The 23,751-nt window shown below is 42.5% G+C and overlaps 2 protein-coding genes across 2 annotated transcripts in view; one reads left to right on the top strand and one right to left on the bottom strand.

Moving 5' to 3' along the window:
• LOC127379287 (up-regulator of cell proliferation) overlaps window positions 1–5,022 on the top strand; it is a 38,467-nt gene extending 33,445 nt beyond the window's left edge. Inside the window, exon 5 of the mRNA XM_051428700.1 lies at window positions 2,000–5,022. Coding sequence (XP_051284660.1) covers window positions 2,000–2,451 — 452 coding nt within the window. The 3' untranslated portion in view covers window positions 2,452–5,022. The remainder of the gene's footprint in view (window positions 1–1,999) is intronic.
• A 3-nt stretch (window positions 5,023–5,025) lies between these two features.
• nlgn2a (neuroligin 2a) overlaps window positions 5,026–23,751 on the bottom strand; it is a 178,422-nt gene continuing 159,696 nt past the window's right edge. Inside the window, 6 exon segments of the mRNA XM_051428715.1 lie at window positions 5,026–10,324; window positions 10,642–10,799; window positions 10,801–11,009; window positions 12,025–12,178; window positions 13,467–13,732; window positions 17,120–17,305. Of these exon segments, the coding sequence (XP_051284675.1) occupies window positions 9,490–10,324; window positions 10,642–10,799; window positions 10,801–11,009; window positions 12,025–12,178; window positions 13,467–13,732; window positions 17,120–17,305 (1,808 nt within the window). The 3' untranslated portion in view covers window positions 5,026–9,489.

The following is a 23,751-nucleotide window of genomic DNA, read 5'->3' as shown; positions in this document are numbered from 1 at the left end:
CATGAGAAGAACTTAAGAGACAGGAAACTGCTCTTGGAACAGTTAAACGAGATGACCCAGGCAGCAGCCAAGATGGAAAAGAAAGAGGAGAACAAGAGTTTCACTGATGTGATGGAGTACAGTCCAGACACTGGGAACTGGTACATCCCTGGACTCTGGAATGGAAACCCACCAATGGCACCAGTCAATGCAGGGTACAGTGAGGCTGTTTATGAGCTCAAGAAAACCATAATCAAAACCTTGGTTAGTTGTGATTCATCTGCTAATAATATCTTGGAGTTTACAGAGTGGATGAAAAGCCTGTGGAATGCAGTAAAGCATGAAAACTTCATCTTCAGCTTCAGAAACAGCTTAGTGGCTGGTGCATACATGAGACTGTGCACAGAATTCAACAAATGGGAATGGGAATTTAAAAAAGAAATGTACATGTGGGTGACAGAAGCTGAAACAAAAATTTACAACTTTGGTACAGTTGCTTTGGAATCTGAGATATCTGACATGAAAGAATATCTCCTTCTTTTGAAAAGTGAAGCTTGCTCAGTGCTTTCTAAATGGGAGACAAAGATTCTTGAAAATCTGGAACAGTACTTCAAGCAAACAGAGGGTCATGTCTATCTAGTTGAAGGATACAGAGAGGACTTTGCAAACAGTGCAAAGACTCTTAGACGAGTAATGGAGAACTCTGTGTCTAATCAGCTCGAAGCAGCAGCTGACATCAGACGAGGAATGACAGAAATTGACAGAATCAAGGAGAACCACACAAAAGAATTAGAGGGGAGAGTGTGTGCGTTGATTGAGAAATGTCGGAAGAAAAAAGTCAAGATGACAGAGAAGGAGCTTGACACAGAATTTGATAGTATGTGGAATAAAACGGTGAAGGAATTATCGTTTTCTGAGCAAAAGACCACAGATGTCATTGCAATGGTGTCCCTCTGCCTGAGAGAAAATCTGAAATGTAAGGGGAGTCATGCATGTGAATTATTAAGTCAAAAAAACCTGCAAGATTGTGGACTGGTGCCTTTCAAATCTACAGTGGAAGGATTTTACAAGCAGTTGAAACACAGACTCAGCAAGCTCTTCAACATTGAAGATCATGTAATGGCTTTACAAAAAACAGCTGACAGCATCATAGATGCTTGCACACAGTGTGTGACTGACAAAATGGAAAGGACAAACAATTACCATGACACTTACATCCAGGAGATCCTACACATTATTGACGAGAGGCTGCAAAACAGTCAGGATGTAAAGATTGAGATTGAGTTTGAAGTGTCTCTGAAACAGCACATCTGTGGAGTTGCAGCCAGACAGTTTCAGAAAATGCATGAAGATTTCATACGTGTGAATGATCCCTACAGATGTCTTAATAAAAACAAAGAAAAGTTTTGTGCTGATTTTAAAGATGTGTTCAATGAACGAGACCAGTGCCAGAAGAAGGCAGAAGAATTCACAGAGCGCTGTTTGAGGCCAGCAGTTGAAGACTTTGTCAACCGTTCTTTGGGTCCTGATATCACTGGTGAAATGCAGACAAGCCTCGAGTTCAGCACACGAATGTACTTCCAGTATTCCATTTTACTGGATCTGCTCTCAATGAATGACTTTGACAAATATCATAGCTATATTTGCTCATATGAGAAATATGTAAAGGAATGGATACTTGACCGCATTGTGGAACACCTTTCAAATGGATCTAAGATGTTTGAGTTTGAGGATAAACATCTCCAGTCAAGTATAAGGAGCATAAATAATGCTATCAACAAAGCTAAAACAGAGAAGAGTGGCAACTTGAAGACATTTGTTAAAAATGTGTGTCAGGAACTTGGTGATAAACTGGTCATTTCCCAGGATGCTCTTGGTGCTTTCATGATCCTGAACAATGCCAACCAGGAACAGTTTGCTCACTGGCTCACTGAGTGTGTTAAGGACATGGAAGAAACTCTTAGAGAGAATTTTAAAGAAACAAACATCAAAATGACACTAAAAGCTCTTCATGTGAAGCCTCAGAACGAGCTTTTCACCAAACTGATTGGATGTGGTAAACAGTGTCCGTTCTGCAAAGCTCCTTGTGAGGCAGGAGGAAACGAACATAAAGAGCACTGCGCTTCAGTACATCGGCCACAGGGTCTGGGTAGATTTAGGTGGGATGGGTCAGACAAACTTGTCATTGACATATGCACTTCATCCGTGATCAGTGATGGGCGTTTTCGCTGCTATGCCACACATGGTGATTGGTACCCTTACAAGAGTTACACAGATATTTTCCCAGACTGGAGAATTGCTCCAGATGGAAGTCTTGAGGCATCAGACTACTGGAAATATGTACTGGCAAAGTTCAACAATGAGTTTGCTAAAGCATATAATGCAAGACCTGCTGATATTCCTAAAACTTGGAAAACAATCACAGACAAACAGGCAGAAGCGAGTCTCAAAGAGTCATTTAACATCAAGTGAGAATACTAACCTTCCCCTCACTTTGAGTGTACAGAGGTACCCATCCTCCTTTCATGGATATTTTCATCTTGTTTGATATAACAAAGAAGAGAATCACATGTAGTAACATACTGTATATAAGATGACATGTTTGACGATATTGTCACTACAGTTCAACATTTTACCATCTAAGGTTTACAATAGGGATGGCAGAAACAAAATCACTGCAAATACTGCTCACCTTGATTGAAGATTGTGATAAACATGTGTAATCAAAATAATCTGCTTTCACTGTATATTAATGTTGACCTTATCAAGATTTTAAAATACTCTTTGATACTCTGACTCAATGTGCAAGGTAGAGACATACAAAATGGTTCCAGTTTGATGGGTTTAAATTCCTGATCTTTGTGTGACAGATGAAAGCCATTGTATAGCTACTCCTATGAAATATTTACATTCTCTGTGCTTATTTTAAAGCTAATTCTTCGTGTGGTATTGTCATAATAGGACAATGTTTATTTGATTACGCATGATGTGCATTTTCTTTTTACCTTACTTTTACCTTTGTTTTTTACACGTCACTCAGCGTGTGGTGTTGTCGTAATAGGACAGAAAGTCAAAAAATGATCATGTGATTATTTACTCAGAATGTAGAATGTTTTTGTTTATGAATTATCTGATGCAGAATATTTCTTAAGTACTAAATGATCATTCAGTCCAAATGTTAGCATGTAGGCTACATGAGTTTTATTCTAATCTGAGTACAGTCCCTGACAAAAGTCTTGTCACTTATCCATTTTGTAGAAACAACAGCTTATAACCTGATTTTTAATTAATCCATTGGTTTTAGAAATGGCTCATATGAAAGCTAAAACCCTCCCAAATTATGTTTAATATACTAAAATAAATTTGCTTCACTGAAGAAAGATTGATCATTTAATGAACACAGAAAGGTCAGATTTTGGCAAGACAAAAGTTTTGTCGCCTACAGAGAGTAATGTGAAAATTGAACAAATAATTTACTTCAAATACAAAAATATGTTGCATAACATCAGTGAATTAAGTAGTGGTGCTGTGAGATCCATATTTAATATCTTGTATTACTTCCATGAGCTTGAAGGACTGCATCCATGCGGTTCGACAATGATTCATACAATTTATTGATGAAGTCATCAGGAATAGCAAAGAAAGCAGTCTCACATGCCTCCCAGAGTTCATCAAGATTCTTTGGTTTCGTCTTCCATGCTTCCTCTTTCATTCTACCCCAGACATGCTCAATGATGTTCATGTCTGGTGACTGGGCTGGCCAGTCCTGGAGCACCTTGATCTTCTTTGCCTTGAGGAACTTTGATGTAGAGATGGAAGTATGCGATGGAGCACCATCCTGCTGCAAAATTTGACCCCTTTTATGGTTGGGAATGTAAGAGGTAGCTAATACTTCTTGATATTTTAGGCTATTGATATTGCCTTCCACCCTGCAAATCTCTCGCACACCCCCATACTGGATGTAACCCCAGACCATGATTTTTCCGCCACCAAACTTAACTGTTTTCTGGGTGAATCTCGGATCCATGTGGGCTCCAGTAGGTCTCCTGCAATATTTGCGGCGGCTGTGATGTAATTCAACGGAAGATTCATCTGAGAAATCCACCTTCTGCCACTTTTCCAGCATCCATCTTTTTAGCAGGCTGTGGGCCTTGGCAAATGCCACAGGTTTTTTTAATTGCCTTTTGTTTAGTGCTGGTTTCTGGGCACTGATTCGACCATGGAGGCCATTTCGAGACAGACTTCTACAAACTGTTCTGGTTGATACGGGGACTTGAGGTGACCAGGCCTGGTGGAGCTCTGCTGCAGTGGAAAAGGGACTGGCCTTAGATTTTCGAGCCAACAAACGGGCCTCCCGAGCAGTTGTCTTGCGCTTGTCAAAAACATCTCCAGTCTCTTCAAATCTTTTTCTTATTCTTTGTACTTGACGCTAAGACACATTGAAGGTGTCAGCCACCTCAGCAGTGGATCTGGTCTTCAGCCTCTTGCTAATCAACACTTTGGTCTCAGGGTGAATCTTAGGCATGTTGTCAGAGGTCAAGTTGCAGTTGATGTGAAGGTCTGGTGTGCTGGGGTTCTTTTTATACACACCCACTAATTGATTGATCAATTATTGATCACAGGTGAGGCTGTAATCTAGGATTGGGTGCATCATATGACAAGGCGACAAGACTTTTGTCTTTGCAAAAACTGACTCAGTGGGCTTTACCAAGGTGTGAACGTTAGAATGCTTTTCAGCAGTTTTGTTTGGCACCAAAACATTATTTCAAAAGCTGTTGGGGTTGAAATTAGCCATTTCTTGTAAAAAAAAAATTGATTAGACATATATTTGAGGGGCACTTAAGGTCAACTTGTACCCAAGCGACAAGACTTTTGTCAGGGACTGTATATGTGATTGCCTTAACTTGGAATTTATAATCTCTTTAATTAATAATTAAAGATTTACATAACAATCAAAACACAATTCATTGTATATGTGGTATTGTCTGCATTCATGCATTACTTACTCCTGTAAACTGACTCAATAAAGAGACAAAATGGGCAGACTGGCTATGAATGTCTTTAATGTTTCCCAGATCAGAATCACAGCATACAGTGTATAATAACTTCTAAAGTAAACAGAAATATCATCACCTCATTTATTTATATAGTTTTACTATACTTTTTTTTAATAATCATCTTTTTTAAAATTCCATTATTTAACATTTGTCTTCATCTCAAGTCTTGGGTTTCTGAATTCAACAAAGAATGTAAAAACAAGACAACAGGTGCAACTTGGCAATGGAGACCAAGCTGGAGAGTTGTGTGAGTGTCACTGTCTTTGTGTATGTTTACCATTGTGGGCTGTTAACCATGTGCTTCAATGCACCACTGACCTGACACTGGATCTCCAAATAACCTCAGTGATATGGAGTCATCAGGTGTTGCCTTTTGCTTGGCTGTCTGCAGTTGTCGGGCACGTTACGAATGAACCGAAATCCAGCCCAAACTGTGAGAACCACAGGGCTGCAGTGAGTCACTTTATAACATAGACGAGGCTAAGTGTGTGTCCACGTACATCCAGTCTGATCCACTGTTACACTCTTCACTGCTACATCACATCACTGTAAGGTCAACACAACCTCCACACCCACAATGCAACACAGTGTGAGGAAGGAAAAAGTCGGACCACGTGTGTGATCTCATTACTCTATGAGGATGTGAGGCATCTTATGGTGTCAAAGCCCTCATGTCTGTCCCACGTGTGATTAAGTGGCTACATGTAAACTCTGCTACATGTGAAGTAAGCTAACATTTCACTGTCTCAGTTTAGAAGTCCTGACCATGAACCACTGGCCAGTTCTTTACACCATCATCACATTAGTTAACTGGACAAAGGTGGCTTTTACCAGAGCTCTTAGCCTCTGAGATGTTTCCATAAATACTCTGAAGTCACACAGATTCATCAGGAGTAGAGTCGGATCGCGATATAAAGCTAAAGCTTGAACACAAAAAGAGTAGTTGATCCTTCAATGAAACCACAGACTGAAACTGGTGTTCTGATTTTAAAATGTAATATTCATTGGAAACTAGTGGAGATACATTTCTGCTACAGTGACTATCCTGGTTAGAAATCATGATGCTACAGGATGCCCACATGATAACGGGCAACACAATGAGACAAAGTGAAGTCATTTTCTAACGGCATGAAAAGTGATCAGTGCAAAGCATTTTTACTCACCAGTAAATTTGAAACCTCAAGTTAGTGGCCACTTTTTTGCAAACTGCACCTGTTGTCTTTTGTTGTCACAAAATAAGCGTTTCATTCATTCCTTCAACAAAAAAGAAAAAAAGAAAAACAAACAAGAAACTTAATATTTACAAATATTTTGTCTGTTTGATTCTTACACTTAGAAATGTACAGTTTTGATCCTCTTCCAGATGTTGTGTGTCTGTCTCTGTCCTGCCACCAAGTTTGGTATTTTTCTTCACACATCCAGTTTCCTCAGAGTGGGCAGACTGCAGTCAATGGCGCCCTCCAGTGTTAGCTTATAAAATAGACACGGAAAAATCGGAGCAAACTAAATACCTTGTTTCTGTTCTCACCTCCAGTGGCGTCACTGTAGCTGTGTTGTGGTGAGGTTTACTTCACAACCCCTCACTGCCTCCTTATCCACAGGAGTGAGTACAAAAGGGTTCATGTGGATCTGATCAGACATATCAGATCCTCCGTAGGACAGATCAGCAAGGTATCCTTCCTGGCAAACATTGTGGGTAGAAAGATGGCCGTGCCTTTGAATGTCCTTATTTGCTAGAGATCAGTTCATCCTCTCTTTTTATTTTAATTTCTACATTTAAGGCTGTGAGTCTTTTTCCAATCTCCTCCCAAAGTCCCTTTCCCACAGCGTGCACCTCTACTGTCCATCATCTGTTCCACAGCATTTATCCACCTGCAGCACTCCCAAGTAAGTTGATTTGTGTTTTACATTGTGCACATTTCCCTTTCAGTGGGCTTACAAAATCTCTGACAGGAGCAGCCAGGTATATCTCCCCCCTTCCAGCCCTCCCCCACCACCCAGTTAGGCAGTAATAAAATAGAAAACAAACAGACTAAAGCTAGAGCACAAGCAAAGACAGCACCGGTGACTAACTTCTCCCATACTGGATGTAGGCTACCATGTGTTCCTGTGGGCTCAAACAACAGCACATCAGTTCAGTTAACATAACCAGAATATTACCCATGATCCATGTTTGAGATCCTTAGCTGAGAATCGTAGGGGGGCATCGCTGAGCTGTAGCCTGCACATTCTCACCCAAAGAAAAGAGCAGAATCAGAAACAGCAGTTATCAACTGTGTTGCTTTTACCCTGTTTAGGAGATCCGAGCCTACTTTTCATCTCGCAGCTCTGCGCCGCAGGCCATCAAGGCCCACCGGTTACCCTCGGTGTGCTTAGAGTTAAATTTACAACTGATGAGCTCACAAAAAGTCACTAGCTTAGTGAATTAACCCTTGAATGTGAGGACAATAGCAGAGCTGAACTGAGGTCAGAAATTGTGTGGAACGGCACTGACACAGTGAAGTCAGGGGTTTTGGAGTTTTGTGGTGACAGCATGGGAGTTTTGGGTGATCACTGCATTATGGGCGTCAGTTCTGAAAACAAAGGTAGTGTACTGACGGACAGAGGACATGGGAGGAGTAAGTGATGTTGACATGGATGGGGGTGTTTGGGTACGCAGCAGGAAGTAGCTAATTTCGGAGTCTATGTTTTGGGGGTGATCCTGCCTGTCTGCCTCTCTATGTCTTTGCTGTCTAATTAGGGCCCACCTATGTCCACGTGAAGCAGTTCTGATATCACAGACACACACACACACACACACACACACACACACACACACAAACAAACAAACAAACAAACAAACAAACAAACAAACAAACAAACAAACAAACAAACAAACAAACAACAACAAACACACACACACACACACACACACACACACACACACACACACACACAGACACACAGACACACAAACAGACAAACATAGAGACACACTCTTTCTCTCACAGGCACACATCAAACAGAATATGCATGTGCTGGAAATAGGGGTGCAGACAGGAGAAGGAAGGTATTCGTAAAAGAGCAAAAGCTGTCTGTCTCTGCTTTTTTTCTCACCCTCACTAAAATACAAAAATAATTCTGTACAGGCAAACTACAACAACAGATGTGGTACCTGACGTACCCGAAGCAAACAATCATCTCCATACTGATGGAAAGAAAGTAGCTACTGTAAGATGAAGGGCTTGCTGTTGGCTTACTGTTGGCGTGCTGCATTATCTGGTTGGAGAAATATGTCTAAATAACCTCATGAAGGAGAGAATGAATGGAAGAGTATGTTCACAGTTGTTGCTTTGACCCTAACATCTTCTGAGATTTGTGGCAATTAATAAAAGGGTATTGGGAGGTGAAGAGGATTTGTTGTGTTACTTCCATTTCCATGTGATGTTCTTGTTCTGTGAGGAAAAACAAAAAATAGAATATCCAGAGCGGGCGATATGATTTGATTAGATTTGGGAAACGTGCATTGACAGATACAGTGTCCTTTCCCCCACCATCATCTTTAAAAATAATTCATGCATAGATCCCCACTGAGAAAACCCATTTATATACTTTCTCCTTTGTACACATTTATATATAACTATATATAATATCATTTCTCTATATCTATATTTTCTGCAAAAATTCTTTCCACAAAAAACAACAATTAAACAAATGCTTGAAAAAAAGAAACAGAAGATGAAAGAAAAAACACAATCAAGGGCCAGTTTGGCACTTTGTCATGGGAACACACAGCATCTGTTAATTGACAGTAAATAGGAATACTCTAGAATTTCCTTTACTTTTTTTCTCCCATGATGAGAAAGCAAACACAGTAGTACATACTTGGCACCAAGAATGCTGGTAGAATGAAAGTATCAGATATCAGCGTTTTCATAGCTATATGATTACTCTATGCCCCCTCCTATAGCTCAGTAGTTTTTGAATCCTTAGAGCAAAGGAGTTTTGGGAGAGGGAGAGAATTACATGTCGAATGAGAGGAGCAAAGCAGGGATAAGACACAGATGTAGAAAAGAGAACGATATATGCACAGAACACACCAGGGAGACAGAAAGAAGACGCCAAAGTAAAAAAAGGGAAAACTGCAAGGGGCGAAAAGCATTTGTCCCTTTGTCAAATGTCAGGGGGCTTTAGTCTGGAAACAGAAGACCTTCTTTGAAAACAGTATCTTTTAAAGATCTAAATCACCCCAAAACTGATCATCTGCTGCCATGCAGTTCAGTTGCTTCCACGCCACGCCACCAGTGGAGCTGCTACGTTTGACAGCACATGATGGAGGAGGTGGAGTTGTTTTTGGAGAAACAAGAGAATAAGAGAACAGAACAAAGGCCCACATCCAGAGGCCTCCCTTCTAGATCAGTGGCAGAGCCAGTCTTCCTGGTCCTTAGGTGGCATTGTGTCGGGCCAGTCCCTACTATACCCTGGTGGTGGAGTGGGGATGGGGCAGGGTGTTGTTGTGGCCGGTGGAGGGGAAGGTGTTGAAGGCATGAAGAGGCTGCATGCTGGTGATAGTACTAGGGATCATGGTGATGGTGTTAGGTGTCATCAGCGGCACGTCGTCAGGGGCACGGCGCAGTGCCAGCGTGTAGTCAGGTGGGCAGGCGGGCCGTAGGATGTCATGAGGCCGGAGTGGCTCCATGTCATGGTGAGCATCGTGCTCCGAGTGCTTCATCTGCAGGGACATGATCTCCTCCTCCTGGCTATGAGCCAGGTCGTTGGCAGGTCCACCCCGCTGAGGAGACAACCGGTGCCGTCGCATCTCGTGCCGCTTGTCACGCTTGTAGTAAAGGGCGGCAAAGGCCAGGATGTTGAGGAAGAGGAGCGACGCCCCCACAGCAACTGTCACACTCAGCTCAGTAGAGTAGTCCCGGGTATCTCCAGGGAAGAGGTCCTGGTGTGGACGCTCTGAACCCTCAGGCTCCGGATCAGATGGGAAGGTAGGGTAGGGGTGACGAGTGGTGCGAGGGCCAGGTGTTCTGGGCCAGGGTCTGTGGGTTCCTGAGCCAGGGCCTGGTGGCGAGCGGGTAGTGGTGGGGAAGAGATCATCATGCAGACTATGGAGGTGGGGGACTAATTCCAGCCAGAAGGCCACCTTGTTGGCCCTGTAGTTGTCTCTAACACGAGGTTTTAGGCCAATGTGGAGGTACTGCTTGTCCTTCGAGTTGAACTTGGTCCAGATGACCTCTTCAAAGCGGTTGGGCTTGGTGTGAATGAATTTGGTGTCTTGAGGGACTGGCAAGTTGGGGTCCCTAGTGGAGGACAAAAAGCACATCAAAGTTATAGGTTTCAAGTCAAGCTTTCAATCAATGTGGTTCAAAGATTTCTTCATTGAGTTGACATCTAAACACTTAATACACCCTTGTTTTCTAAGTTTTTATGTATGAGCAGAGTGAGACAGGGCATTAAACTTTTAACAACTCTACCAGTAAGATCAGCTCCTGCCTCTCTCCTATTAACAGGGCACCAAAAACTACTGAAGAAGCATTACTCTAGAGCTGGTTAATCCTGCAGTCGGACCAAAGAGCAAAAAGAGAACTAATGAAAGAAATCATCAAGCAAGGCTTACCCAGTCTTGGCAAAGTTGGTCCAGTAAGTCATGACCACAGCGCTCAACATCACGTCATTCTTCGAGAAGTTGCATGGAAATAGGTCAGTGGCACCGATCATGGGCACGCCAAACACATACGGTATCTCATCTCCGTGTGCGGCATCAGCCCATTCTGGGTCGCGTCTCAGTCTGACAGTGGTGGTAGAACGTGTAAAAATAAACCGGGGACTGAAACTCGGCGTGGAGCTTGGCGGTGGCCACTGCTGGTGCCACCCACTGGTGGTCGGTAAACAGAGCTAAGAGGGTCTTCCTTCGCATGTCGCCATTGTCCCTGTCCGCCCAATCTGTGTACATGAATTTAATGGTTTCCCTCAGGATGTCTTTGCCTGGAGGACAAGACGCGGGAGGGGAGAAAAGACAAGGAAAAAAAGGAAAAAAGAGAAAACAGTGATATGGTTAGAGGAAAGTAATGACAGCGATAGAACATTTTGAGAGAGGAGAGTGGTCAAGAGATGTGAAACAGAGGGTGGAGGAAAATAGAAGTACACATTGCTAGGATGAACTGGGATGACAGGAATAAAAGATGTGTTTGTATGTCGGTGTGAGAGATATAGTTGAGAGAGAAACTGAAAGGACAGACTGAGCAACACAAAGGGCAAAATAGAGAATATGCCTCTTAGAGACCAGAATGAGTGACAGGCACTTGAGAGGGAGCGTGACTGCATTATCCAAATGTGTCTGTATTTTGACTGTGGCCCGCTGTGAGGGGTTTGCAGGCTGATCTGTTAGGAACAACAGCACTGTGATTGGGAGCTGGCTGCCTGGGGGATGATGAGAGACAGCATTAGTGCCCACAGAGCCTCAAAGGCCAAAGCGCAGACCCACCACGGTGATAGATAATCTCGATGATAGGCAATCTCTTTAGTATGCCCGTCTTGGTTGATACACATTGCTGGGCTCACTGTTTATCTCTTTTCTCATTCTTTGCTCACATAATGTTTTAAACACTTTTCCACTGGGAGCTGCAGTTTTTCGACAAGTTGTTGTTGATGTATTTTTTGTAGAAAGCATATGATAGTGTCAAATAACAAAAAAATGGAGGACCTCTTTTTCTGTAGTGTGCAATGTCACATCTAGCTCAAGTGGAGAAACATTTTTATTGCATTACGTCGTATGTCATTATTGTTTTGTGATAATGACTTGTGTGACTATTGTTTTTATTTTGACAATTTTCCTTTAATTTCAGTCTTGTGTGTGTGTCTGTGTGGACCCAGGAAGATTTCATCTAATGGGGCTTCAAATAAGGCGACACACACTGCAAAGGTCATCTGAGAGGCAGTAGCGGACATAACATGGAAGGCTTTAAAAGCCTGAAAGGAGTATAATGTTGGCATTCCTCACCCTCAGGGTAGCCATAGAGGTTGTCGACAAAGTTAGAGATGGTGTAGTCGAATGCTGCGGCTGAGATGCCATCGTTGTCCTCGCTGTCGTCCACAAACTTCAGCCCCTCTCCTTGGTTCACTCCTATGAGGATGTCATAGTTGAGGAACTCCCCCTGGTGGAGCAATAGGGGAAGAACATGTTGAGTGCTGACATTGCATTCAAAGAGCAGGATTTCCAGTCTACTGTACATGTCACAAATCTAAAATAAATACAGCCATGAATGCTCTGGAGTACAAGTCAAATAATATTTGTCAATATTTTGTATGTGATATCTATGCCATACAAGCTATTGTATACTACGAGCTCAGTTAGAGACAGTGACAAGAAATCTAGTTTTCTGTTTTAATACTGCCACATGTTGTCCATACATCACACTCAAAGATAAGTTCTACAAAAACTGTAGTTTTAAAGTCTACACTCTCACTTAAAGCACTAGCTCAATAGACCTTTTTCCATTAGGTCAAACAGAGTCAGGGTGCTGCTCTTCTACATGTTGGCTCACTGGAAAGGCTCTGCATCTGTGTTTCCCCTTCTATTTCATGTCAAAATGGCTGCTGATAAAAATGCCTGTTGAAGACTTTGGGATACTCACCCCTGATTATTTCTTACAGATTATGAATTGTTTGGTGGATCTAATAGGAGAGTCTGATAGCAAAGTAGCTGCAAAACTCAAACTTATTTTATACCTCAACATCTCTAATACAAACAGTAACACTGGAAAAACTACCGTTGTTATTTAGTGATGAACTGTATTTCTTTTTACCTACTTTCCTTCAGCGTGTCTCATTTTGTCCACCTTACATGCGAGAGTTCCATTATTTCACAAAATGACTTTCAAATTACAAATGACTTCAGCTTTGTGTCATAAGACCATTATGTGACAGCAATATTAATACAATGACAGTGAGGAGAAACATATGCATGTAAAATGTGACGTGACATGTAGCCGCAATGTGTTATAGTCAAAAGCAGGGGTTCCCGAACTGAGATGAAATATGAAATTAGGATATTTATCTTTTGGACTATTTCTTATTGTTTCTTTGTCCTTGTGAAATGCTGTATAGTTTTACCTTTTAGCGCAGTTGTTCCAATGAAGCTGAGAAGGGAAAATCACTCCTTGATCTCTCAACAACCATGAGTCTAAAATACACCACTGAGGCAATGTACACCACCAACACTGCAGCTGTTTTCCACTGTGTTACAGCGTTATAGGGTGTGAATTCACACCAGCTGGTGAACGTCATCGCCAGACCCCCAACTCTGTGGAAAGGTCACACTCACACCTACTGCAACAAGTTCTTCGTGTTCTCCTCTGTCTGGTTTGTCATCACAGCTCACGTCACTCTACTTGCACAATAAAAATCCATTATAGACCTTTGATACTGATGCCAGACTCTCACCTGCTGCATGAGGATCTCAGGATCATCAGGCACCACGTCTCCATCCACCACGGGGCCAAAGGCAATGTGGTAACGGGCTGGTTGGATGTCCTGGTCCACCAGCTCCCTGAAGTTCTTGCGCCTCAGGCAGTCAACCAGGTCGGCCGTCTCTGTGTAGGTGCAGCCAACCTTCCGGGCCAGGATCTTGGTGTACTTGAGAGGCTGGTAGTTGACAGACCAGCTGGAGATGGCAGTTCCACTCTGGGCTATAGCCCTGTGGAACAGACCTGAAAGAACAGAAGAAATTAGGTGTTTATATTACTATACTCTGGGATAAATTTGGCCTTTTAACATCATGGTAAAATGTTGGTGATCTCACTAAATGTCACGTGCATTTCCCTCAGTTTTTAGCATTTTAGCAGGCAGGATGGAGCTCTTTGAAGTTGTCTGACTGAAGTACAGTTTTGGGATAGGGCAGGATGCAGAGAGACTACTTGAAGTGTATATCACATATCACGTTCTATTTTTTCCTTTATTAAATATACTACCAATTTTGACTTTTTTCATCTAACCATTCTCACTGAAGCAAAGCTGGCAGACAGGGGATGGGACTACAGACCCAAAGCAACTCAAATAGAGTATGCTATGGTACCGTAGCTCCAAGTTAATAAAGGCAGGAGTGGGAATAAGCTCATCTGAGACGTCAAAAGAGCCATTTTCCTCCGTCTTGTGCTGGCTGTTTCTTCTCTCAGCCTCTCTCTTGCTGTGTTTCTCCCTCCCTCTCTTCCTCTTTGTCTCTCTCTCTGTCTCCTTAGTTCTGCCTGTCCTGTGCTGTTTGAACCACTCAAGTGGCTCGTTAAGGGGCCGCCTGCCTCACTCGTTTCCTCTCGCGCTCCTTTTTTCTTTCTCTTCCCTCTCCTGGGCTGAAGATTGGTCAGTTAATTATTAAGCAGAGCCGCAGAGCCCCCTTTCCCTGGGAAATCAATTATAGTAAAAAGTAGCTTGGAAACAGCTATACCTACATACAGTATCTGCACTGAGAGAGGCAGAGGGGGTGAGACAGACAGAGAGAGGTGGGAGGAAGGCATTATTTCATTCGTCTTCAAAATCAGTTTCTTTGTCAGTTCCTAAGTGCCTTGCCTGCTCAGTACATTCTTCTATTTGGCTACCTCTCCCTTCTGATATGCCACATCAGGGCATTTTCTTTCATCTCCTCATTTTCCTCCCTCAACAGTGTTCTTACCTCACCTCCTTTTACCTTAAACACTACCATGGATACTGCCCCCCCCCCCATCATATCAGTATCACTTACAACCCCTCCCTCCATCCTGTCTGCCACTTCCATCCTGCCATCCATCCTGTGCGTCTCTGCTGTCAGGCTTGATTTGTGACGCGTGTGTTGTTGACATGATTGGTGTCCCTTAAGGGTGGGGATGACAGGCTCCTTACCTGGCATCCCTGGCGGGGGAGAGGGGGGAGCATGACAGACAGGCGGCGTCTAGAGGGCTGATGTTACACCGTTAGATGCTGATGAAGACGAGGACGATGATGACGATGGGGTGATGACAAAGCGGAGGCATGAGAATGGACAGGTGGCAGTGTGAGTGGGTTGGTTGTCAGCAACGGGAGACATGGGGTTAATACAGGCTATCCCCACCGTTAGGGTCCCTCTGCTGCTAAAGTGGGGCTCCCCTGAAAAATTAATGATTAAACTACAATGACTGTCAACAGTACTGGTTGCCATCTAAAAACACACAGTTTTTTTTTTTGTTTTTTTTTTACAGAGAATGGAGAAAACCAGTTTACATAAAGTCTGGCCATCTGAGAGATAAAATTACTCATTAACATTTTAAAGAATACACTTTTTCATAGCACAATCATATCGTGCCTATCTGGAACTAACTAGGTAATTAGCTTAGCTTAGCATTAGGACTGGAAGAAGGGGAAAACAGTGAGTCTGGTCCTCATAAAGTTTAAAACATCTTACCAACAAATTTGAAGTTCACTAATTAACATCTGTTTTTTTAATCTGTACATAAAGAGAAGGGGAGTTATGTCCTGCGCAGTGCAGCAGCACAGGGGATGGATGAACTGCTCTTTGGCAAGAAATAGTTACAGTCTGTCTTTATGTTAAGCTAGGCTAATTATCCTGACTCTGGCTCCAGAGTTATTTACTTTTCCCATACTCTTCTTTAGCTCCATACACAATTTTAGAGTTACTCTTCAGAATAACAGGTGGTTGTGCTGTTAGTGAGGCGATGCCAATCCTCAACAAGGGAGTGCACTTTGATGTTTTTTCCTTTGTACAGTTCACTTACTTAAGATTTTCTTGTCAACATGCTTTGTATTTACACTTATACAAGCCATAAGCACTTTGTTATCATGATATATAACAACTGGGGTCTTGGGAAGTTTCTAACTGCTAAGTGGGTCACCTAACAATAAGGGAAAAAAGATTGGGTATGTCTGGGTTGATATGAACGGTTAACAGACATCAGTGGTAACGACAGAGGTTGTGTTAAATGGACACAGTGAGATGCTCACTCAAGCTTTGATGACACACATTGGTTCGCAAGGCACATCTACACAAGACAGAATGAGTCAAAGTTAGAGACATGTTAGACATCTGTTCGGGTGCTTCAGACACTAACACACACATACACACACACACACACACACGGATACACACACGGATACACAGAGAGGTGATTGAAACAGATGTGTGGTTGTTTGAACACACTCTCCCTAATCTCTCTCTTTCTTTTCACCCACCACTTCTTCCCTGTTCCTGTCCTTTGCAGTTTGTGTGTGTGAGACGGAAAATGAATAGAGGAGAGAAATATTGAGGGAGAGTCCTCGAGCAGCGAGGAGAACAGAGAAGTTACGATTGGAGGAGGACAGCTTCAAGAACAGCATGATCAAAGGCAGCGAGTGCGTGACCATTTGGCTGCGGGTCGTCAGCCACACTGATCTCAATTCAGATCAAAGTCGATTAGTCCGTAGGCCTCTCTCTTTTGGTGGTGCAATGTTAACACTTAGCCCTCGGGGGTGTTGTTGGTAATGGGGAGCATGAGGTCAGATGGATGTAGGTTTTCGACGGCCTCTCTGCTGCAGAGCAGTGGACTGTTAACAGAGCCAGGAGCGCTGGCCGATTCAGGTAATGTGGGCTAATGTTGGAGCTCCAGTGTCATTTATCCTCCACAGACATGAACCACATAACCTGGATCAAACGTGGACTCGCTCATCAGCCACATGACTGCTTAAATTCTTCAGTTCACGGGATAAGCAGTGTTATCCTTTGAGGATCGAGGTGTCAAGCGAACATGACAGGACATACCGATTTCTGGGCTGGATGCTGCTAGTTTCCATCAGACCACATGGGTATAGCAGGGCCTTGCTGCTATGATTACATTTTAAATTGGATAAAACATGGGTCATTAAATAGCCAAAGGTTAAATAAAGGCACAAAATGTATTTTTTTGTTTAGAGTTTCAACCCATCAGTTAAGTAATTTGTTGGTGTTTTGAGTGTTTCTTTTGAATTTTTTAATGTATGTTAATGCTTCTACTGAAAGAAAAAAAAGCAAATGAATGGTGAGGTGACAGATCAAGAATAATGGATGCTGTACCAAGAGAACACACAAACAAACACAATGCAAGAGAGTCTTCAATTACCCTCCGAGTGGTGCGAGAGGATGAGGAGGTTGACGCAGGACGCCCCAGCTCCGGAGCCGAAGATGGTGATCCTCTCTGGGTCTCCGCCGAAGTGGCCGATGTTCTCGTTGAGCCAACGCAGGGCCTGAATCTGGTCCAGCAGGCCATAGTTCCCCTTAGCAGACTGATCACCGGTGCTGAGGAAGCCTGGGTGTTTGTAGAAACAAAAGATGGATGGAGGAAGAAGGTGAGGGAGGACATTTAAGAGAGGACAGACGGGAAAAGAACAAAGAAATGGAGGATACAGAGGAAGAAGGGATGCAGAGAGGGGAGAAGAAAAAGAGAGACAAGATGACGTTAGTATTGGTACCTTTAGTATTTAGTACCTGTCTGGCAAATGTTCCCTACTTTGGTCTGTAAATCAGCTTCTGACTGAGAGGTAATTGCATGACTGGAGAGAACAAGTGTGTATGTGTTTGAGTGTGTGTGTGTGTGTGTGTGTGTGATGCAACACCGTCATTCATCAACAAAGAGTGACAGACGGTACACAGAGAAAGCAAAGGGAGTGAGAAACGAAATTGCTTTTTCAGCTCCTCTCTTAATGACGTTTACTCTGTCTAATGGCATTGAGCGGGGACCTCAGTATAGCAGCTTGCACTCCGAGAAATATAGGTGACCCTAATCTGAATCACATCCGTAACTGGATTACAAGTGCTGACACATCGTGCTTGGAATTTAGGATTGTACAACATCTTCTTTTTTATTTTATTTTTGGGGAACAAACAACTGTCCTTCATCAATATTGTTATGGATGAACTCACTTTAACAGTAGCTACAGGCTTTTTCACAGCAGATATTTTGACTTGTCACAGTAGGAAAAGTACAAGTGTTACTAATAACATTTACAGTGGCTCTGTTCTATTCAAGTGTCATGGCAGTGTGACAGTGAGGCAGCATGCACAATACCACAACCCTGACACTGAAGCAGCTAAATGGAATTCAGCCATCATTCATTTTATTATATATACCTGTGCTTTTCCTAGTGTGACATGCCAAAATGTCTTCCAGGAAAAAGGTCTAAATAAAAGAATCCTATAACGGTATGATAGTCCTTGTCCTATTGTGCTTGTCCTATATCATAAAGGAAAAGATGTAAATAAAGAAATGAGAAACGTGATCTGGTTGGAAATGTGACTTTTTTTCCCCAATTCCTAGATGTAGTAGTTGTGAGCTGCATAATACAAATGCTTAAAGCAGCCGTAGATAACTTTTTGACCTATTTGCTGCAACTTTCACTATATCCTGACAGTAGTACATGAGACAGACAATCTGTAAAAGAAATCAGGTTGAATAAAAGGCTTGAATAAAAGCAACCAATCAGAACAGAGAAAGATTGCCGAGTGTTGACCTACTGCAGCTTTAATTTGCATATGTAATGTGGACAGCACCTACATGCAGCACTGTTAGTATGTTAACTGTTTGTTCAATACTTTGTCCGACCTTATTGAGTTTTAATTGGTTCATTGTAATGATTGTTGTTTTATGTGCCTACATCTGACACGAAAAGCTGTTTGCCCATCAAATTTCCGCCGTGGAGTAATAAAGTACTGAATATTCCTCAAAGACGATCATTCATTCATCGGAGCACTGTAATAATAGTTCACCTCTTCTCCTGTTAGCTGACATTTGCCTCTCATGATTGCTGCTGAGTATCTTCGATTGTTCCACCAAAGACTTAAATCTTTTCTATTTAAGTACCCATTAACTGGCGGCCTCTCAGATCCTAATGGGACTCCTAATTAGAACTTTATTAAAGGCAGGTGCATGGGAAAGGTCATCCATTAAGCCTGTACAGTATAGGTTAAACACTTGTATATCGTGAGATGCAAGGATCCGCTTTAACACAAACACGAGCTGTTCAAGATTTCCAATTAGACCCCAAACAACACCATAGCCATTTATCAATTCATTATACATCTGTTCCTGTGTTAAATGCTAATTACACTGTAAAATAGGTAGGTAGCTGGTTAGGAAGGTGTGACAGGTATTCCTTTTAAGACATTTATTCAGGATATAGACAAAATGTATGGTCCAGTCCTTTGTATTAGTAGTTCTGGGTTTAAGGACATAAGCTGTGAGTCTATGTCTGTGTATGTATATGTGGGCTAGAGAGGATTGAGAAATTGAAATGTATTATTGAGAATGTAAAACAATACTTTATAGTAAAACTGCAAGAACATGTTAACAGAAAAATGCAAAAAAACATTAAAAAAATATCCAACTTACTCACAAAACTTAACTACTAATAATGTATCAGGTATTACACATAAACTACATGAAATACACTGCAGTGACAGGCATTAGTCTGGCTAGAACTCACTCAATAACAACACTTCTTAGCAAGAGCCAGTCTACTCCTCTGTACCCATTCACGCTGCCACCTTGTGGCGACAACACAGCAGAAGATCTGGACTCTGAATATTACAAAAATATTAGAGAGCACATTTGCCTCAAAACTGTAATACAGAACAATAACATTCACTTAACCTAAGTCATTAACAGACACACAAGAAAAACAGGAGGTTCACTTACACACTACAACTACATTATAAAACTATAAAACTTCTTTACATTAACCACACTGCAGCAGTTATCTGCCAACTGCTGAAAGGGCTTTTTTTCTGCATGGGAGAGGCGGTGGCTCATTACTAGCCTACTGAAACTGGCCCATGGAGTGTAAAGGAGTATGACTGTTATTTTGTTCATATTATCTGATCACCCTTTTACACATACTGTAGATAGTTATACTGAGTTTACAGTTGCATTTGACCAAAAACTATCCACCTGTAATATGCTGCACTTCTGTTTGGGGCTTATACTTACTGAGGTTCACAACATTACCCTATGAGTTCTCTCTTCATCCTGCAAGTACAACCAAAATCAATCAATATTTATCACCTCAAACGATGCATAAAAACAAAAGGGATCTAAGCACCTATCAGTAAGCAGGATATGCATTTACTGGCGTTTGTGCTGCTCTTTAAACACCACAGACACACACCAATAAGCTGCATGTTTAGGTGCATTAATTAAGCCAAGCACAAACAACAGTCACATAAGCTGCCTAATGCCCCACTGTAATCACCATGATATATTACATAACCAATTATGCTTATGAGGTCATTAATTAAGCTAATTAACACAAAACATAACAGTGCTCCTATGTCAGTGTAGTTTCTTGCACAAAATATATGAGCAGTGTTCATATAAAGTCCAGATATTTAAATGTGGAAAATTGGAAAGAATAGTTTTTCACCATATTTGTGAAGCAACATCATCTATTGCTATGTTTTGCTCTTTAGTTACTATTCAGAAATGTGTACTGTGCTGGTGGCACATTACAATACCAAAGCGACAGAGCACACACCCAGCGGACACCCAAGATCCGAACGCTATCTTGTTACAGCCAAAGCCGGTGTCTTTCCTGCACCTTCACGCTGCGTCCACCTGACTGTGAGTCAGTGTACAACAGCGGGCCACTTCACCCATCCTCCCCTTCCTCTATAATCTGATAAAAGGCCTGAAAAAACAGAGGAGCTGGTTAAAACGCCGCAATGCAAGATGAAAGCGCGGCCCTGCATGAATAGCCTTTAAAATGGCTGTGGTAAGGAATGGTGGTTAGAGGGGGTGAGAGAGAGAGTAAAGGAAAAGGAGAGAAGGATAGTGGGTGTTCTGTGAGTCCCGGATAGAGGCACAGTGTTTCATCCTGCCTCCAAGACACCAGGGGTTGGCTCAAACACACACACACACACACACACACACACACACACACACACACACACACACACACACACACACATACAGATACACACACACACGCACGCACGGGGACACTGATCAAAGGCTGACACTACAGAGAAGACTGCCTCCTTTTCTCTCTCTCTATCCCTCTCTCTCTCTCTCTCTCTTCCACACACACAGAAACAGACGCACATGACACGTATGCATGTGAGCACACAAAGACAGAGGAATAATGCAAATACATCCAATTCTCTCCCAACCGCACATGTAAACAGGGCACACATAGGAGTGTGCACACACACTGCATATGTATAATCATTCTAACGTGCAAGCGCCCACACAGACCCGGTGCACGCACCCTTTTTCCTATGTATTTTGAGCAAACACACAAACTCTTTAGTGTATCTATCCTGCAGTCACAATGAAGCAGCAATGGGCCTTTAATGTGCCATCAGAGAGCCGTGAACCTTGCACATGTTTTTGCTGTGTGTATGCAGCCATACTTGTCACAATGATTTGTGTATGTACGCAGAGGTGCACACATCTGTGACTTTGAGCCCAGCCATACATGTGATTATGATTTGTGTGTGAACTGTGTGGCTGCTGGGTGACAAACAGTGCTTCTAACACACTATATCCCATGTGAATTCATTGTTAGAGGTTGACATGGGTGCCAGAGCTTTCTCTGTGTGTGTGTGTGTGTGTGTGTGTGTTCTTGGCAGCATAGTAATTATTGTCTATCAGAGGAGTGTGTGCGTCGTCCAGGGAAATGAACAGATGTGGGCGGCTCGAAGCATCTGAATAATGTATAGGACACACACATTTTCAGCGCACACACCTCAGCTTTTGCCCAGTTCTTTCGAAGGTGATGAAAGCCACCTGCCTGTTAGATAGGCTCCACGTCCCCAAATTATTACAATTACAGCAGCGTAGCTCACTGTTTATGCCAGCGCCGCCACGCTAAACGCTTTGCCATTTCTAGAGGGTCACACCAAATGACGCAAGGGAGTGGAAGAAGGATTTGGAAGTGGGAGAAAAGGGGAAATGAGAAACACACTCCCCCTCTTTTTTCAGCAAGCTTAAAAAGAGGCTTTTTTCCACAAACACCGCTCTGGCTTAGACACAGCGATTGGCCTTGGGTGATTCGCTCCGCTCTTCTCCCTCTTTCTTATTGTGCTCTTTCTTTCTTTAAAGTTGTTATTACTATTGCCTGGCTGTGACAACCAAATTATCTGTGAAATTATTCAGATTTTATGCCCTCATACTGGCAGGACCCCTCTCAGTGTGTGAGGGTGGATATGTCAAAATGTAAACCCTTTCCTGAGCAGAAAAACAATGGCATTTTGAGAAGTGAACAGTCGACAGACCTGCTTGGTGTCAGTAGCAGTCAGCACCTCTACCTAATCTCTTTCTCTCTTGCTATTTCCAATTTTCCTGTATTTTTTAAATCATTGTCTTGCTCTTTTTCTCTCCCCTATCTTCTTTTCATCTATTTCTTTCCAGAACAGTCGCCTTTGACTTTGTGTTTACCAGAGAAAACAACAGCAGTGTGTTAATGAAGCTGTGGTGACACAGTATCCTCTCATTTTAAAGTTTAAATCCTTAAAATGCTTGTGAAATTAAACCAATTGATGATATTTACAGTCAGCATTTTCTTTAGCAATGGCAATTCAATGTTTTTATATTCTGTAACTACCTTTATATATAGTACCTTTCATTGTTAGTGCGGAGTCCGCCATTTCAGCAATAGATTCAGATTACTAACCGGTGAACAGGGGATTCCAATGAAATATTGCATGCATTGAATCCAACATTAATGTCTGTTTTATATTGAAATTAGTCCGTTTACTGTTCACTCTCCTCATCGCATATTCAGCACACACTTATTGTTACCACCAGTAACAACAGGTGTCACCAAATCAACCATTGCTAAAATCTTTTTTGCACTATTCCCTCTCTTTTTTATTAGTTTTTCTTTTCGCGGATACTCCTTCATTCTAATCTTCAATCTTTATCATCCCTCCCTCTGCAGTTTATCTTTCAGGGATTGGTGTGGGCTGCTAGCTTCTGAAGCTCTGTCCTCCATGTGTTAGCAGGTTCACTGTCAGTGGACTCTCTTTCAAGCCTTGCCACTCTCTCACTCCGCCTTTCATGAAGTGGTAGGGCCAATTGTGTGTGTGCATGTGCTCACGTCAGTGTGTTCTGATGTCTCCGCAAGCTGTGTGTTGTCATACTGTATGCTCTATGTTTGTGTGGCACATCAACACTGAGATACAGCACAACAGCAAGAGAGAATATGTGTGTGTACGTGTTTGTGTGTGTGTGTGTGTGTGTGTGCAGACTCTGGTCAAAGAGAAACCAGGCCAGCTCCCAGCAGAGCACGACCATGTGCAACACAAGTGCTTCTCAGAGTCTCAATCTGCACATGCATGTTTATGTGTGTGTGAGTGTTTAGCATGGAGGGGTTTGATTGCTCTTGTTTTTTTGTCACTGGCCAGTCCAAGTGTGTCAGAGGGATGCAGAGGAACACACACACACACACACACTCATACACAGAGGGAGTAGGACAGCAAGGAAGAAGGATGAGAGTGGCTGACAGAGACAGAATGAGTCACAAAGGGACAAACACAGTGAGGGAAAGTGAGATGATACATGGTGTGTGTGTGTGTGTGTGTGTGTGTCCACAGAGAAAAGAAGAAGGACCAGTATCTATTTCACTCTCCTTCTTTAACTAGAGTCTTTATAGAGTTGCGGTGTGTGTCTATCGATCAGGTTTTGTTGCCCTGTGAACACTTTTACAGCCCCGAGGAACAATAGCTCACCGGCCTGATCACACACTCCCATCATGAGCC

Source organism: Dicentrarchus labrax, unplaced genomic scaffold (genome assembly GCF_905237075.1).
Source record: "Dicentrarchus labrax unplaced genomic scaffold, dlabrax2021, whole genome shotgun sequence".
NCBI lineage: Eukaryota > Metazoa > Chordata > Actinopteri > Moronidae > Dicentrarchus > Dicentrarchus labrax.
This window is presented reverse-complemented; position numbering and strand designations above follow the sequence as displayed.